This window comes from Arachis hypogaea, chromosome 17 (assembly GCF_003086295.3).
Source record: "Arachis hypogaea cultivar Tifrunner chromosome 17, arahy.Tifrunner.gnm2.J5K5, whole genome shotgun sequence".
In the NCBI taxonomy this organism is placed as follows: domain Eukaryota; kingdom Viridiplantae; phylum Streptophyta; class Magnoliopsida; order Fabales; family Fabaceae; genus Arachis; species Arachis hypogaea.
In genome coordinates, this window is record NC_092052.1 from 63,700,786 (window position 1) to 63,719,231 (window position 18,446).

An 18,446-nucleotide genomic window follows, 5' to 3' on the forward strand; every position below is an offset into this window, starting at 1 on the left:
AACTATTAAAATTTATATTCCCTTTCCAATAACTAATCCACTAGTCCAAACGAAATTCATCAAACAGCTTGACTATTCCAATAGCTAAGTTAATTTGATTGGCAATTGCAAAACTTACTTTATAATTAAAGTTAACACAAAAATATCTGAATGTAATTTTATTGTACCATATATATGCAAGACATCAATGATATATTACATTCAGTTTAACTAAACTAACCCAATATAAAGAAAAGGAGTTAGGTAAATTAGTCAAATTCAGAATTCATTATCATGACACATTAAGTTCGTTTAAGAAGATTAATATGGATATCCCGAATGAGGTACAAAAAATTGGTGAGCTACAAGAAATTTCAAATCTCAAAAGATCTTTAGTTCTAGTGTGATCGTGCAAGGTCAAAGTTCAACAAAAATAGGCAAGTTGTACAACCACAAAGGATGCCTTAAAATTAAGATAACTCTGTCCTTAAAATTAAGATAACTGTCTATCCAAATTGCAAAAACCCGTTGCACTACTCTCTTAAATAGTCCCTGCATCAACATGTTCAAAATTTTATCCTACAAAGTATCATTGCAGAATAAACACAATGAAAAAACAAGGCACATGCTCACCCACAACTTCATAAAATAGCAACAGCAAAACTTTATCAGCAAGTGCATTAGTGAGCCTAATTTCCACAGAATAAAATCTTCATCCTGGACAGGCCCAAAATGAAGAGTTGCAGTTGCACACAACATACTACAAACTCTCTTTAAAAATATGCACCATAACTCCTTATTCAAACACAAAACAGTACTAAAAAGCTAAATTACTAATTAAAAGGAACTGAAATGCCAACAGAGTAAAGCAACTACATTCATATATGCAATTGGGTTTCTAAGTTCTAACCAAATATCCATCCTTTTATATCCATAAATACAGCATTCAACAACAATAATACTTACATTGTAGTTTGGGCAACCCAAGAACGGTCTCCCTGGATTAGAATCCATCCCTGACCACCGCAGCACTGGTCTCGACCTGCAACCACACCATTCTGGCAAACGCGATTCTCTGTTTCTATTCATTCTCCTCATGATGCTTTCAAATGATCGTGGGTTGTTCGAGCTCCCAGCTGCATTGCTTGCACTTGCCATAACAGTCGGACTTCAAAGCTGGGGAAGACAAGAACAGAGAACCAAAGAGAAGAGAAGATAGAGCGCTGTGGGCTTCAAAATTGGGGATTAGGGTTTCAACTTGATTTGAGGAACCAAATTGATTCCGAACAGTTTACTCTGCTACATCAGCTAGCCATTGTAATGCCCACGTGTCACGAAGCCTGCCAACTCAGCTTTTCGGTAGCACCAGGTGGGCAGAAATTGCCGGAAGGACAAGTTTGAGTCCCGAAGTGTAATTTCAAGGATAAATATGGGTAACTTTTAAATTCAGGGACTACTATAGGACTCGAATACAACTTCAGGAACTACATTGAGACTTAACTCATGAGATATCAGGGTTCATGAGCAAGCATTAATAAAATTGAAAATTTTCTTTTAGTGTGATGAATAACTAAAGATGTTTTTGTTTTATTTTTTAAATTATTTAAAATTATAAAACTAAAGTTAGTTGAATTTTAAAATTTAATTAATTTAAATAGATAATTTTTGTTCGATAAAAAAAAGAATATTTAGATTTTTTTTGTAAAATTAAATAATTTTTTTTGTTTAATTAAATTATAAGAGTGTTTTAGTAAAATTATTGATATAATATATATTTTTCTAAAAAAAATTAAATGTTGACATGGATAATATAATCCACATGTCTGTTTGTTATTTATTTATGCTTTTATTGTATCGATAGGTATGAATTTATCATTGTATCGGAGTAAACACCAAAAACATTTCATCAAACTACTTAACTTGAATGCATCATGATTTTCATTCATTGCTTTTATTATTAATTTTACATGGTAGGGAGTGGGGGAAAGGGGAAGCTTCTATTATACATGTACAGCAGCCCCCTACCATCCCCCAAACTGTGTTCATATGACGGTGCTATCTTGTATTGTTGCCTTTTCCATTACAACGGTGATTCCTGATCGAATGTAGAACCCATCTGCTGACCTATCTGCTTCTTCAACTCCCTATACAGAGAAAGCAATGCATTGGTTCGGTTAGGCATACACACACACACACACACACTGGACCGGAATAACTGCTAACTCATCAAAAGGGTAGCTATGCTTACTTCTCTGTTTGCAATGATGACATCTTTCCCGATCTTTGCATTCTTGTCAATAATGCAGTTCCTAATTTTGGTGTTCCTTCCAATCCCAATTGGGACTTTCCCTTCTGCCATCAAAGAAGCAATTTCGGCTTCTGTTTGGTAATAGTCTGCTCCCATCATTACAGTGTCCTGTAAAACATGGTTTCATCATAAAATGAGTGTTGTGCTGCATGGACTGGACCGTCCTTGGTCAAGAATTTATGGTAACTTACCTGAAGCTCAACGCCATAATCCAACCGCGAACGTTCACCAACAATGGAATGTTGGACTGTAGATTCTCTAAGGAAACATCCGTGAGAGATAATTGCATCCACAATCTGCCAAAGAAAAACTCAAATACAATGAGTGAGAGATCTTATGATGATGTTTTTTATACTTAAGATTCTATAAGATAGACTATTGTACCTTGCAATTCTCAATCTTTGTTGGTGGTAGGAATCCTGGAGATGTGAAAATGGGTTTCTTGGGATCATAAAATTCGAACTTTGGATTCTGCAAGATAGTAGCACAAAGCAGATATTAGCTCTAATAAACTGAACTACAACAAACAAATTTTGTCACTCTAGCAGGCTCATTGTATCGCAGAATGAGGATAAGAAAATGAGAAAAATGGCTTGGCTAAACCCACCTCTTTGGTAAGAGCAAGGTTAGCATCAAAAAAGGATTTTATTGTTCCAATGTCTTCCCAATAGTCTCCAAAAAAGTATGACTGCAAAAATTCAACTTTACATTGTTAGCTCCTGATAAATGGCAGATAATGTTCCTTGTAGAATGGATAGAAAAACATTTCGTAGAATTTCTCTTACATGGACATTGTATTCCTCCACGGCTGAAGGAATGATTTCAGATCCGAAGTCATTGGATGCAGGATATCTCCATTTCAGAAGATCGAGTAAGACATCTGTTTTGAATACATAGACCCCCATAGAGGCAACGTATGGTGACATTGATGCATCTTGAGGTGACAACCCAAGAAAAGAGGTATCTACATGCTGCAAAGAATCAAACATAGATACAAATGAAAGTTTAAGATTGCAAATGAAGTCCATATAATCTGTGTATGTTTTAAGTCTATACTAGCAAAGCTTTGCCATGTTAGATGCATTACCATTGCTTTTAGATCATCATCCTTTGGTTTTTCTGAAAATTGGATGACTCGGCCTGTGTCATCTACTTTGACCAGTCCATAATCTGATGCACGGCTGAACAGAAAGCAGGCAAATGGCAATTAAACAGAAAAAAAATAATAAATTTGGAATTTTTATTTTGAAAAAAAGTAGTTGCTTCTATTCACTTTAGAGTGAAATTTAAGTAAAATACTTGTATTATAATAGCAGAAAAAGACTCAAAATACCTTTCTCCCACAGCAGCGCAAGAAACTGTGATATCAGCATTTCTATCAACATGACTCTGTTTATTTGTTGTAGACACATGAGAAAAGTTTGGAAAATGATATGAAGTAATTATGAACCTGATATAACAATCTGAATATATACCTGCACGAGATCCATGTAATCCATTCGGTATAGATGATCTCCGGCCAAGATCAATACATTCTCAACATTTCTGTTCTTGGCATCCTACAAAAAATATTCTATTAAAAAACAAAGAAGAGAGGGCATATAATCAATTGACAAATAAAATCAGTTCCCCACCTCAAACACCCATGTAAATTGCCTCACAGCATCAGCAGTTCCTTGGAACCAATTCTTTCCAGCTTCTCCTGGTGTTTGAGTAGCAGCCAAAACCTGTTTGGCACTTAGTTGAATTTGATTAGTCCTCATGAATAGAAACAAACTCTAGTGGCTTCTATTTGTCTATCAATAAAAGCTAGTAGAGTTGCCGCCCAATGTCCATGTTAAGGGTGGTGACATACCTCCACAAAGCCATCCCCAAAGCTGATGCCATTTCCAAAATAGGTGCGTGCAATGTGACGATTTAGGGAAGCAGAGTTGAACTGTGTCAGCACAAATATCTTGTTAATGCCACTGTTGATGCAGTTACTCATTGGAATATCTATGAGCCTGTAGCATCCACCAACAGGTACCTGCAAAATGCACACAAAATTAACGTTGTACCGCCAAGATTAAAAGGGTAAGACTGTTGCGCTTACAGCAGGGGTTGCAGCTCGTTTGGTGAGAGGAAAAAGATGAGCCCCTGATCCTCCTCCCAGTATGATGGAAACAACATTGTTTGGGTCAGCCCCAACCTTTTTCTTAAGGAAAGATGGCACTTGTAGTGTCTGATTCTGAAATTGAAGTGCATAATAAAAATAAAAATGCAGCCAAGGAAACAAAGAACATAATTCTACAATCATTCAAAAGAATAATCTTTTTTTTTTTCCCGTTCCAGAACTGATCTTACCAGGGTTTGTTTGGTGGAATTTTTTGAAGTAAGAACAGCAGAAACACCGCCAGGCTTGACCCACTTGTGGGCAGCTTTAACGACACGGGGGCTGCTATTGAAGCTCCTTTTGATTCTTTCACCGAAGAAGCCATTCTCTTGATGAAAGATATCACCTTTCTCTGTGTTTGGTAAATGGGTATTGGCTTGGAAGGTCACACATGCAGACGCCATTGCAGAAAAGAAACCTCCAGATGAAACAAAAACCAAACAAATGAAGTAGGAAGAGTTTGATACAACGAAAAAATGGGGATCCCGAGAAGCAATCAGAAGAGGTAATAGTTAAGAATTTTGAAGGTAAATTATTGGAGGGAATGTGAATGTGAACGATCGAGTGGTTTTGAAGGCTAGTAATGGCCGCCTTTATTGGCTTGTGAGCCAGGGAGAGAGACCCTAATTTATTATGACTAATGAATGAATGACTTATTTTTATGATATAATAAGGTTGGGGAAAAAATCTTCTGGTTTTGGTAACGTGAAATCCCCTAAAAGAAAAGACAATAGTAGAAAAATAATGAATGACCCGTATTGATTGTTTTTTCCACTATAGCCCATGGCTCTGAATTCCCTTAGTCCAAGTTTCTAGGCGTCTCTTACACATGGCCAACCCATTAACCGACGAAATGCAATGCCATTTTCGTATATAAATTAATCTTTATTCTAATTCCTACGGTTGTTATTTGGTTTTACTCGTTCGCGTGTCACCATTTCCATTGGAAAGTGGGGTTTGTACATGTCACATGTCCAAGTATGCAACAGTGCATGCTAGCTAGAGCTATGCATTGATAGATCGAGATTTTTTACTTTTGTTGAGCTTGATTATGAACCAAGCTAATCATATGTTAGATGTAAGATTGGTATGTGATGTTGATTGATATTTAAGTTAAAAGTTTTTTTTTTTGATTGTTCATGTTATCTTCCATTTTAACATATTGTCAATATGAATTCTATTTAATAATTAATTGTTGGCTAATGAATTGCAAGAATGACAATAAATAAGATAGGAAAGAATTTGAATTTAATTTTAATTTTATCTGTAGGTTGAAAATATTATAATTATAATTTTATATTCGTAGATTATCAAAAAGATACAACATTATTATATAACTTAATGATAATTTAAAATAAAACTGATTTTATAGAAAAAAATATATTAAATTATCAATTAATGATCTTCTCTTTGCCGTTAAAAATTTTTTACATTTAATGAGAGGTTCTTGGTTCAACATCTACTTAAAATATATTTTTTATATAAGTATATAATATATTTATATAGGGTTGCTACATGTCCAAAGTGAAATTCAAACTCTTCGCACTTATTTAATCGAACGAGTAAACTAATCACTTAACCAATTTAAATTAGTTATTTAAGTTAAGAATTAATTATTTAACTGAACGATTATGCATGTATCTTAATCCTTAATACAAACATAATCATTTCCATCCAACCAGATAATTTATTACAAAAATGTCTAATAACTAAAGAAAATTAATTAAAAATAATCATAATTTACTTTATTTAGTATTTATTAATTGTTACGACAATTAATAAATATTAAATAAAATAAATTCTGGCGGTTTGTTTTATTTTTCTAGCATTTCCGAATTTATTGAGCGGTTGATTTTGTGGGGGATTCAGATTTGAATTAGAAATTTAAAGATAGAATTTTTTTTCATTTTATGTCTTATTAAATACACTACAAGAAAAAAGGCCTATGGCCACGCTTTTTTCTTGCCACGCTTCAAAAGCGTGGCCAAAAGTGGTCAATGGCCACGCTTTTATGAGGGTGGCGATAGATTATAGATTTGGCCACTTTTTTTATTGCCACGCTTCAAAAGCGTGGCGAAAAGTATCAACGGCCACGCTTTTGTATGGGTGGCAATTGGTTAGAGAAACGGCCACGCTTTTTTTTGCCACGCTTCAAAAGCGTGGCCATAGAGAGAAACAAGGACGTTTTGAAAGCGTGGCGACAGGGTTTCATTACGGCCACGCTTACAAAGCGTGGCCATATCCTAGTACTCTTTTGGCACGCTTTAAAAGCGTGGCCAAAAGTTTCTTTTCTGCCACGCTTCAAAAGCGTGGCCGTAGAGCAAAACAGTGACGTTTTAAAAGCGTGGCGAGAGGGGCTCCAACCCATTGACCCTAACCCGGCCCCTGACCCAGCTCCCAACCCGGTCCCCAACCCAAATACACTAACCCTAATCACTCGAAACCCTAACCCTGGAAGAGCGCCTCCCATTACCCCCGCACTTCGCCCTGAACCCTTCACCCTTCGCCCTTAGCCTTCGTCACTCGAAACCGCTCATCGAATCCGCTTATCGCACTGTTAATCTTCGTCACTCGCCCTTAGCCCTTCACCCTTCTTCATCTTGTTAATCTTCATCTTCGTCTTCCGCTCATCGAATCGGCTCATCGCACTGTCTCCTACCTCGGCGACCTTATGGCCTCCTTCAGTTCAAAGATGTCCGTACTCTCTCTCTCTCTTTCATAAACTCTTCCTCACTTCAATTCCCTCTTTGATCGCCGTTTCGTTTACTAGCTTTTGATAATTAGGTTTTTCTTTACTTTCCTTCGTTTTCGATTGTTATTTGAAAGATGATTTGTGTGTGCTTGTTGATCTGAGGAAGCTGTAGTTCCTGTTTGAGAATGACTTCTGCTTCACTCTCATCGTGCTCAATTCGGCGGCGAAGGAGGAGAATCCAGCTGCGAGGGCGTTGGTTTCTTCGAGCAAGGCTGAGGCTGAATCCGAACAAGGAGCACAAAGCGGATGAGTACGAAGACTTGCAATTGATGTACTGCCCAACGGTTTTCACCGCGCTGGAGAGGTACCTTCCGCCGAACATGCTCAATGCGCGACGAACACAAGGTATATGCTCCGCGCAGCGCAGACCAGAGTATGGTGCCTCTTTCTTTCTTTCTTTCTTTCTTTCTTTCTTTTAAGTTTTATTTTTCAGTTAATTTTCAGTTGAGGCTGGTAAATTGCAGAATAGTAAACCTTAGGATTCCTTACAATGAACAGATTTCTCCAACTGAAATTTGAGGTGCGCTTGGATCTAATCAACTTCTTCCGAGAATTTATATCGCTTTTGTGTTGTTGGTCGGAATTCTTCTGTTTAGTTCTCTTTTCGTGAACGTGTCTTGAATCTGGTTGTGTTTGGAAGCCCCTTCTTTCACTAGTAATTTCTTTTTCTTTTTAGTCCGTACACACATACACACACTAACCAAAGAAGTAAAAACTATATGTTGCTCCGAGCTGAGTTAATTTCTGTCTTCGTCATAATCATTTTACTTTGTTTACTCATTTGTGCAAAGGGGTTATGTTTTATTGTTTTGCACTTATCTTCCATTTGATGAGATTTATATGAATACTTTATTTGTTAACCTTTTATCATAAAGTTTGGAGAGACACACTTGGATTATTGTTGCACAACAAATTTTATTATGTGAAAGATGTTCTTTTGAAATTGGAGTCGTGATCTGATCCTTTATTTTAGCAAATCTAGTTTTTCACCTTGTTGGGATGCACCCACCAGATACCATGACATCCAATCCAAGCATTGGTGTAGGGGAAGATTAGTATGAGTCGTCATATATGAAAGTTTACTTTGACAGGCTTTTCAGTTGAGGCTGTTGTGGTCAAGATCAAGCAACACACAAAGATTGTGTTTGTTTGACAATGGATATTTGGTTGCTGAGATTTTGCGTTTGATAGATACATATTTGGCTGCTATAAATTATTTTAACATTTCTGATCTTGTTTATATATTTTATATTGACTGCTTGGGTGATTCCTTACAATGAACAGATTTCTCCAACTGAAATTCGCGGTGTGCTTGGATCTGTTAATCAACTTTTTATATGTATTGGGATTCTTGCAGCATTAGTAGCCGGTTTGCCTCTTGCAGGAAATCCTATATGGTATTGATCTATTTATTTTTCTTCTAAATACAAATATCAAATAGAGATAGTAACATATATATGATTGTTAACCTTGAAATTTTGTTGGCAGACAATGTTTGGAATTTTGGTTATGCATGACTTAACAGCAGCAAGTCAAGGTTCTTCTGAACCTGAAGCAAAATGGTTTGATCTTTTTAGTAGCCGGTATCGGAAAGGTATTCAATAATTTATGATTAATCCCAAATTCCATTAACCAGAAGAAATAAAAATCTAGTGTAACTAAGCACAAGTTTGGTGCTCCCTTTTCAAAATATAAGATTGCTTTCAATATTTAGTTTACTCTGAAATTAATTGATGCTTTGTGAATTGGTGTTGCAGTTGTCAGTGTTGGAGCAGCACTTTTCTTGTTACAGCAGTTTGCCACATCAATGGAAGATTTGGAACCTTACGACTGTTCCAATACACCATATGGTTAGTCTTATGAGATCTCTTCTTACAAGCTTTTATAGTGTGCGATCAATTAGTCTTTTCACAATTCCATCACTAGATTGTTAAGAGATTTGGAACCCTTTCTTTTTATCTTTTCGTCAACCTTCCTTCCTTTCTTGTTGAATAAGAGGAGATAGATTGATGTAGTTTTTTTTATTTAGCAGATATGAATACTTTTCAAATGGTTTTGAATATCTTAAGAGATAGTTAAGTTCGAGTTAGCTATAGATACTGTCATTTTAAATTTGCTTGATCTGGTAAATTTTGTGGTTGAATGTATACTAAAGAGAGATTTGAGATGACAATTCATATATCATATCACAGAAAAACGTTTCATTTTTATCAACTCATGATTAATTATTAAATGGGTCAACATCCTTAAGCTTGCTTTGTTATATGCTTATTAAAATGGAGTTCTGTAAAACCATTTAATTTCTTTATTTTTTTGGGGGATTAGGACTCGAGGTTATTAAAAATGAAGATTTTGTTCCATGCTTTTTCTTTATTTATTACTGAAATGAAAGTTTCTTTCTTCTGGTGTTAAATGACCCAAAATGAATAAGTTCTTTTCAGCTGGAAGGCAAAATTCTAATAAGTTCTTTTCCTTCTCTTCTCTTTTGGCCTCAGATCTTTTCTTGTTTTTACCGAGACTTCCTCCTTGTCATGGTTTTGGAGATTGCAGGAGGAGTCATGGATGAACTTGCAAGCCCTATAAGTCCAGTTTTAGAAGAGAGATAAATTGAAATCCTTTAAAAATATTTGAGGTAAAATTAAAACTTGATATAGTTTTGCTCTCTCTTGATTAGTGACTACTGTAATACTATAGGGTAATTTCTGACTATCTAGATTGCATTTGCACCCCTGTAGTGGAGACACTTCTCCCATTTGTATTACCATGTTGCAGTTATGAACATAACTTTTCTTGTTAATGATTTGGTTTGAAATCTATAGTTTTGTACGACATTAGTCATGTTTTTTGGTTCAGGGTTTCTTTAATAATTGAAAATTACGGATCAGATAGTTTTTGCATTATATTCTTGATTTAGAGTTCACGTGACTTTCTCTAATCATATGATATCTAAATATTTCTTTGCTTTTGCATTGATGCATTTATTCTTATAGAGCTGCTCATGTTTATTCGGAAGCTAGGAGGGTGCATGCTTTCAATGACGTTATGTCATCAAATCTAAGGTGAGATCGAATCCTTGTTCTTTTATTAGTGTTTCATTTTCTGTGCTCTTCATTTTCTATTTGAGTGAACATTTTTATTTTACTGTATTAATAGTACATGAATAGTTGACTCAAGCTTCCTGTACAGTCTAAACCCCAAGCAGTATTATATATATATATACTTGATTTTCTGTTTGATTTCTCAAGCTTTCTGTTTCATATGCTGATTCCTTTCATGATTTGTAAATGTTGGACACTAGATTTCTCAACCAAGTAAATGTGCAATGCAGGTTTAGTCGCACAAAATTCTAAATCAACTGGATATGGGTCGCGGGGTCAGTGTAGGTGGTGGTCAACTGGATATATTCTAAGATCTATATATGATCTTGCTTGCTTAGAGGATGAAGTTGATTTCCTCGCAGCTCAATCAGAGCAAGACCGACTGAAAAGGAATAATGTCAAATTCTGGCATGTTTTTCGATCAAAGGAAATCAAATTGGCTTTCCTTGTTGGAGGAGGACTTCTGGTAATAATGCTTGTTTCCTTTTCTTTTATTCTTTAATCTTCTTTTAAAGTTTTTTTACAAGATAACACATGTTTTGGTTTGCGGCTTTGAGTAATAAGCTAAAAGAAAATAAAGCTAGTGTTGCCTAGAATGGAAAGTGAAGCTTCAAAATAATTTATCAATTTTGTATTTGGTTTTGCCATCTTTTGCAGGTAAAAAAGTTCACAAATGTTTCCGAAACAATTATGTATGATCTAAGGGAAGAAAGTTTAAGAGGGCTAGAGGAAAGAAGAATAGCAAAGGACTTAGGATTTAAGTTGTATTGTTTCTGTATTTTTCTTCCGTTTTTAGTTTTAGAATTTGAACTCGAGATTTATTTTGTATTGGAGTATTAGTTTTTTAATGTATAAAACAATTATAGCAAAAATTATATATGTCACTAATTATTATTTGATTTGTTTTGTAATAAAAATTGCATATTATATTTATAAGTTTGATAATAAAAAAGAACTGAAAAATTTATATTTTGTATTGATGAAGGTAAAAATTAGAAAAAGGATTTTTTTTTTAAAAAATTTTATAAGGCTATTGCCACGCTTTTAAAGCGTGGCCGTATCTCTGGTTATGGCCACGCTTTTAAAGCGTGGCCATATCTCGCTATCGCTACGCTATAAAAGCGTGGCCATATCTCTCTGTCGCCACGCTTCAAAAGCGTGGCCATATCTCTCTATCGCCACGCTTCAAAAGCGTGGCCATATCTCTCTATCGCCACGCTTCAAAAGCGTGGCCATATCTCCTACATACGGCCACGCTTTAAAGGGTGGCTATTTGTAAAAAGCGTGGCAAAAGAAAAAGCGTGGCGATAGGTCACCAAAAGCGTGGCAATAGAGCAACCGCCACGCTTACATACGCCACCCTTTCAAAAGCGTGGCGGTAGCTCAAAAAGCGTGGCAAAAAGCTATCGCCACGCTTTTTTCAACTTTTCGCCACGCTTTAAAAGCGTGGCAACAGAGCTGTTTTCTTGTAGTGATAATTTAATAGAAGAGATTATTATGCACTCTATTTCCAATTACGTGAGCAGTCATCAGCATTGCTAGAGGTCATACTGCTATTTTTAATTTTTTTGAGTTCTCTTTTTTATTTAGTTTGAATAAAAGAAAAAAAGGTAAATTTTCTGCTGTATCCACATACCATTTATCTCTACAAAATACGAGACTAAATAGAACGATTTTTTTAGAAGGTTTTTTTATTAAAATAAATAAAGAAAAATCATTAATTCCTCAATTACGCATGCATGAAAATAATTTGAAGAATACGCAGCCCATGTCATGTAAATCATCCACGAAATGGGTTTGCTTACCAATTCCGAAGAGCCGCCCATGAAATGGAGAGATTGACTGACAAATCTGCGTGGAAGTCCAACTCAACTATGGCATCTATGAGATGGGACATGACAGTGGCGGCGGCAGCAAAATGGGTATTGCAGCTGAGGCGACTACGAATTGAGGCAAGGCGTGACTGACACACGCAAGATGGATCATCTCTATTGCGGCGCTCACGAAATTGCCACAACAATTGCGGCAGCAACGAGATGGTATGGATTTTTGTTGAAGGCTGCAAGTTTCCAGTGCGTCAGTTCCGTACATGCATGCATTTGGTGCATGGAGTGGCAAGGTTGGGGTTGATGAATTGGTGTGTGTATGTAAAGGGCAGACAGGGTAGGGGACCAAGTGCTTCATGCATTGAAAAATAGTGGAAGAGAGGCTTAAGAATTGTAAATCGTGGAAAAGAGGAAAAAAAAAAGTGAATTTTGGCTAATATTTTTGTAAGAGGCCACTTAGATAAAGATGTTAAAAACGTCTTTTTTTTTAAGATATTTTTTAAAAAATTAAAATTTAACATATATAATTAATTAAATTGTGTTATTTTTATTAAAATTAGACTGGACAAATCAATCTAGCCAAAAAATTAATAAATTAAATTTTAAATCAGTCTAAATTAATATTTTTTTATAAAAAATGACTATAATATCCCTAATTAAAATATCCCTATATATATATATATATATTAAAAACTCTAAATCCTAATCATATGACGACGGAAGAAAAAAAAAAGGATAGAATTTAGAATTTTCAAAGCTAATATATATAATAAGAGTATTTTAGTCATTTTCTATAATAGGAGTATTGTAATCATTTTTTATGAAAAATAATATTAATTTAGACTGAATCAAAATTTGATTAACCATTTTTTGGTCAAATTAATTTATCTGTCTTATTTTGACAAAAAGTAACAGATTTAATCGATTATATGTGTTAAATTTTAATTATTGAAAAACATCTTTACAAAAAGACGTTTTAGACGTCTTTATTGAAGCGTCCCCTATTTTTGTGTTATGGTTTGAATATAAAAATGTAACATGGGCGATGGTATTGGTATGAACGTGGAAGAAAATCTTAATCGGTTAGACGAAGGGCATATTATCGCGCATTTGATTCATAAAGTTAGTGTCGTGTGGTTAATTTTGTCATTAGTCTCTATCATTATTTAATATTTGCTAGTGTAAACTTAAGTGTGGTATTCCGATTTCGATGTTGCAGCCCGCACGTGTTCTGACGCCGCATGGCACACTTATTGATGTTTTCATGTCGGAGCGGTGGATCCAAGCATGGATCTCAGGCGGCGGAGACTTGAACCATATTTACGACAAGCAGGATTCTATTATGCGTCATTAATAAGGCATTTTGAGTATGACAATCCGCTGAGTAAGTGCATTTGTTGAACGATGGCGACCCGAGACGTACACATTTCATCTCCCGTAAGGTGAGTGTACCATAACACTAGAGGATGTGGCTATGCAGTGAGGGTTATCCATTGATGGCGAGCCTGTTAGTGGTACTCTAAGGTCATGGAGCAAGTTTCACCAGAGAGATATATGGCAATGGTGCAAAGAGCTACTTGGTGTTGTTCCACCCGGACATGTAGGGACAACGAAGTACAACATAAGGCTGAAGTGAATCAGAAGTTGTCTTCAACAGATGCTGCTTGATGCAGCAGATGATGTCATGATCCAGTATGCTCGTTGCTACATTTTGTATTTGTTGGGCGGCGTGCTACTACCGGACAAGGCCAACAACACAGTCCACGTTCGCTACCTACCTTTGCTGGCCACGTGCTACATATGAACGTGGACTGTGTTGTTGGCCTTGTCCGGTACTAACACGCCGGCCAACAAATACAAAATATAGCAATGGACATACTGGATCATGACATGATCTGCTGCATCAAGCGGCATCTGTTGAAGACGACTTCTGATTCACTTCAGCCTTATGTTGTACTTCGTTGTCCCTACATGTCCGGGTGGAACATCCCTAAGTAGCTCTTCGCACCATTGCCATATATCTCTCTGGTAAAACTTGCTCTATGACCTTAGAGTACCACTAATAGGCTCGCCATCAATGGGTAACCCTAACTGCATAGCCACATCCTCTAGTGTTATGGTACACTCACCCCACGAGAGATGAAATGTGTGCGTCTCGGGTCGCCATCGTTTAACAAATGCACTTATCAGCGGATTGTCATACTCAAAACTGTTAGGATTTAGTTGAATTAGTCCCACATTGTTTAGGATAGCAAATGGAGTGGGTGGCCTAGGCTATAAATATGAGGCTAAGTCCTCCATTTGTTTTTGCACCAGTCAAAAACACTTTAAGCTTGTATATGATTTTTCTTTTCCTCTGTACTCTTTGATTAGAGAGTGTTGTGAGGTGTAGTTAGATATTTGCTTTGAGAGAGTGTGGGTGTACTGGGGTGCCGGTGTTAGAGAGAAAGAAGTCTATGTGTTGTAACAATTTTCACATAGTGATATTCTCTGGTTGTCATTTGACAACGGCCGTGGTTTTTTCTCCGGTAATCGGAGTTTCCACGTTAAATTCTTGTGCTGTGATTGTGTCTATTTTATTTCTCTGTCAAAGGTGTTTTCTCAAGGGGGAATGGTGTCTTATTCCCAACAAGTGGTATCAGAGCTTCGGTTCGATGGGATTAAATTTTGTCCTGTGGCTTGAGGTTGATCTTTGGTTGCTGTTGTTGTTGTTGGAAGGCAGTGTGACACTGTGAGAGTGCAGTTTGGAAAGGTTCTGGCTAAGGAAAGACTTGGTATTTAAGTGTGTCCATTGTGACCCACCTCTCTTTCCTGGGGACCCTTCCTAGTGCACAGTTGAGTTATACTATTCCAGTATACGGTTACAACAATGTCAGGATATTCAAGTGCTGTGAAGCTTGAAATAGAGAAATTTGATGGAAGAATAAATTTTGGCTTGTGGCAAATACAAGTCAAGGATGTGTTGATACAATCAGGTTTGCACAAGGCGTTGAAGGAGATCTCTGGTTGCTCTCTCTATGAGAGAAGATGATGTTCTCTAGAAGATAAGAAGTATCCTCATGGTATTACCGCACTGTCATGGATAAGGATAAGTTGTGACAATCGGGTCCACAATTGCACACGGGCATTGGTTGGCGTTGAGATGCAAGGTGTGTGGCGGAGTTAGGTCGATGGCTAAAGAACTTCCAGGAAAAGCCAATTTGGAAGTTGCACCATGAATTTTCAGCAAGGTTTCGATCTGTACCAAGGCGAAATGCTTGGAGTGGTCTAATTCCAAGTGAGTATACTTTCATGGTGGAGTATGATAATTCTCTGAACTATGATTGTCGGTATAGACAATGGCAGCAGCAAAGCATTGTCGGTGTTGACAATGGAAGCTGAAGATGTGTGACTATTTCAATCAAGGTGGAGATTGTTAGGATTTGGTTGAATTAGTCCCACATTGCTTAGGATAGCAAATGGAGTGGGTGGCCTAGGCTATAAATATGAGGCTAAGTTCTCCATTTGTTTTTGCACCAGTCAGAAACACTTTAAGCTTGTAACTGATTTTTCTTTTCCTCTGTACTCTTTGATTAGAGAGTGTTGTGAGGTGTAGTTAGATATTTGCTTTGAGAGAGTGTGGGTGTACTGGGGTGCCGGTGTTAGAGAGAAAGAAGTCTATGTGTTGTAACAATTTTCACATAGTGATATTCTCTGGTTGTCATTTGACAACGGCCGTGGTTTTTTCTCCGGTAATCGGAGTTTCCACGTTAAATTCTTGTGTTGTGATTGTGTCTATTTTATTTCTCTGTCAAAGGTGTTTTCTCAAGGGGGAATGGTGTCTTATTCCCAACAAAAACGCCTTATTAATGACGCATAATAAAATACTGCTCGTCGTAAATATGGTTCAAGTCTTTGCCGCCTGAGATCCATGCTTGGATCCACCGGCTCCGACGTGAAAACATCAACAAGTGTGCCATGCGGTGTCAGAACACGTGCGGACTGCAACATCGAAACCGAAATACCACACTTAAGTTTACACTAACAAATATTAAATAATGATAGAGACTAATAACAAAATTAACCACACATGACACTAACCTTATGAATCAAATGCGTGGCAATATGCATTTTGTCTAACCGATTAAGATTTTCTTCCACGTTCATACCACTACCATCGCCCATGTTACACTTTTATATTTAAACCACAATACAAAAATATTAGTCAAAATTCACTTCTTTTTTTCCCCTCTTTTCCAAGGTTTACAATTCTTAACCCTCTCTTCCACTATTTTTCAATGCATGAAGCACTTGGTCTCCTACCCGCGTCTGCCCTTTATATACACACCAATTCATCAACCCTAACCTTACCACCCCATGCACCCAACGCATGCATGTACAGGGACTGACGCTCTGAAAACTTGCAGCCTTCAACAAAGACCCATACCATTTCGTTGCTGCCGCCATTGTTGTGGCCATTTCGTGGGCGCCGCTATGGAAATGATCCATTTTGCGTGTGTTAGCCACGCCTTGGCTCAATTTGTGGTCGCCTCAGCTGCAATGCCCATTTTGTTGCTGCTGCCACTGACATGTCCCATCTCGTGGATGCCATAGTTGAGTTGGACTTTCACGCAGATTTGTCAGTCAATCTCTCTATTTTGTGGGCGGCTCTTCGGAATTGTTAGACAAATTCATTTCATGGATAATTTGCATGATATGAGACTGCGTATTCTTAAAATTATTTTCATGCATGCATAATTGTGGAATTAATGATTTTTTTATTTATTTTAATAAAAAAGCCCGGTTGATTGCCCTGATCGGGTTGCTTGATTGCAAGTGTTTCAAAACAAAATTAAGATTGAGAAGAACCCTTATTCCAATCCCACTCACACACACGCTACTACTACTAACATGGTTCTATTCCTCACTGAGGATTCTTGATCCAAGGCCTCGGCTGCATTTGAATTGAGTATTTGAGTTGATCATAGATCGATTTTCTTCCTATGTTATGTTTTTGTCCTGGTGGGGCCCAAATCAAGTCGTTAAAGAGAGTGGGTCCATGATAGTATCTGTGTTAGTGTGTTTATGGTTCTGGATCCTCTGCAACCCACCATCTCATGCATCACTAATTAATCATTTAGTACGGTCCAATACAAAATTTCAAATCGTTGAATAATTAAAATTAACTAATTAATAGATTTTGTTTGAAATCAATTTGGATTGGTTGATTGGTCAACTTATTCGTTCGTTTAAGCAAGTATTGGAGGTTAGAATTCTGTCTTGTGCATGCTGCAACTCATTAGTCAGCAGCAGATTTTGAATAGAGTTCAGATTTACAATAAATTAGTGCTTAACCTAAAAAATATCGTGATTAACCAAAAAAAAAAATTTTGTTTGAAAGTAGTAGGAGTTTAACTACCTTGTAAGTAGATTTTATTTTTAATTTGAATTGCATTGGATTCAAATTATTTAGTTGACAATAGAATAAAGAAAAGATGACGGTAATAGCTCTGTGGAGAAAGTATATACAGAATAATGGTTGGGATGGATGAAAACAATGAATGAATATACGAGAATAATATGAGGATCGCGTGGAAGGAGGCATGGGCCCATGATGGAGGGATGGGCTTCAATGCATTTTAAGAAAGAAAGAAAGAAGCACATGGTTGGTACTTGGTAGTCAGTTGAAGAGTGAAGCACCACCGTACACGTGTCATGACTTCCCCAAAAGAGCAGAGCATCCTACCTGATTCTTTTGTTTGAACCTGTTATGGAAATGGAATGGGTTTGATTTGAATGTTAGGCTTGTTATCAAGCTAACCAGCTTAGGCCCAAGTGGGTAGTGACATTCATATAAGTTAACTTCTACATCTTTGTCAAGACCACAAAACAAAAAAAAGAAATACTTCTACATCTTTGTGTGTGTTTTGTTTTGTTGTGCCTTTTATTTATTTTTCCACTAAACTAAAATCATGTGAAACACCCACTTCAAGAACTTATTCTAATTCCACCATATAGCCATTGAAAATGTGATGTATGCGTTGTGTTCTGCGTGCATTATTGCCTGAATGATGGATCCCACACGATTAAGACAGACCTTATTGCATCTCACTCCACCTCTTAAAAGTTAGTACGTTTTTGTGTGTTTTCAACAGTTCTCTTTGGAATTATTCGGACACATTTGGAACCTTCTTTTAGTGAGAAGAATAATAATTATGACTAATATGATTTGCTTAATTTATTAATATAATGATAAATGCTCCAAAATTTCAACAAAAATTTTGTTTTTAGCATTTTCTAATTAAAATTACATTATTTGGACAAGTTATACTCTAAGATTTTAGCTGGCTAA

At 36.5% G+C, this 18,446-nt stretch overlaps 1 protein-coding gene and 1 long non-coding RNA gene across 2 annotated transcripts; one reads left to right on the forward strand and one right to left on the reverse strand.

Moving 5' to 3' along the window:
• Window positions 1-1,880: 1,880 nt before the first annotated feature.
• LOC112765404 (glucose-1-phosphate adenylyltransferase large subunit 1) lies at window positions 1,881-5,287 on the reverse strand. The gene is made up of 13 exons (XM_025811309.3): window positions 4,631-5,287; window positions 4,380-4,514; window positions 4,143-4,313; window positions 3,922-4,014; window positions 3,763-3,846; window positions 3,621-3,676; window positions 3,375-3,468; window positions 3,073-3,258; window positions 2,895-2,975; window positions 2,672-2,758; window positions 2,479-2,583; window positions 2,228-2,395; window positions 1,881-2,123 (listed from the first exon to the last, which is right to left on the reverse strand). The coding sequence occupies exons 1-13, from the start codon at window positions 4,841-4,843 to the stop codon at window positions 2,022-2,024; spliced, it is 1,575 nt and encodes a 524-aa protein (XP_025667094.1). The 5' UTR covers window positions 4,844-5,287; the 3' UTR covers window positions 1,881-2,021.
• A 3,192-nt stretch (window positions 5,288-8,479) lies between these two features.
• LOC112766131 (uncharacterized) lies at window positions 8,480-9,015 on the forward strand. Its single transcript, XR_003184142.3, has 3 exons — window positions 8,480-8,588; window positions 8,680-8,785; window positions 8,949-9,015. It is a non-coding gene; the product is annotated as an uncharacterized lncRNA (long non-coding RNA).
• The last annotated feature ends 9,431 nt before the right edge of the window (window positions 9,016-18,446 follow it).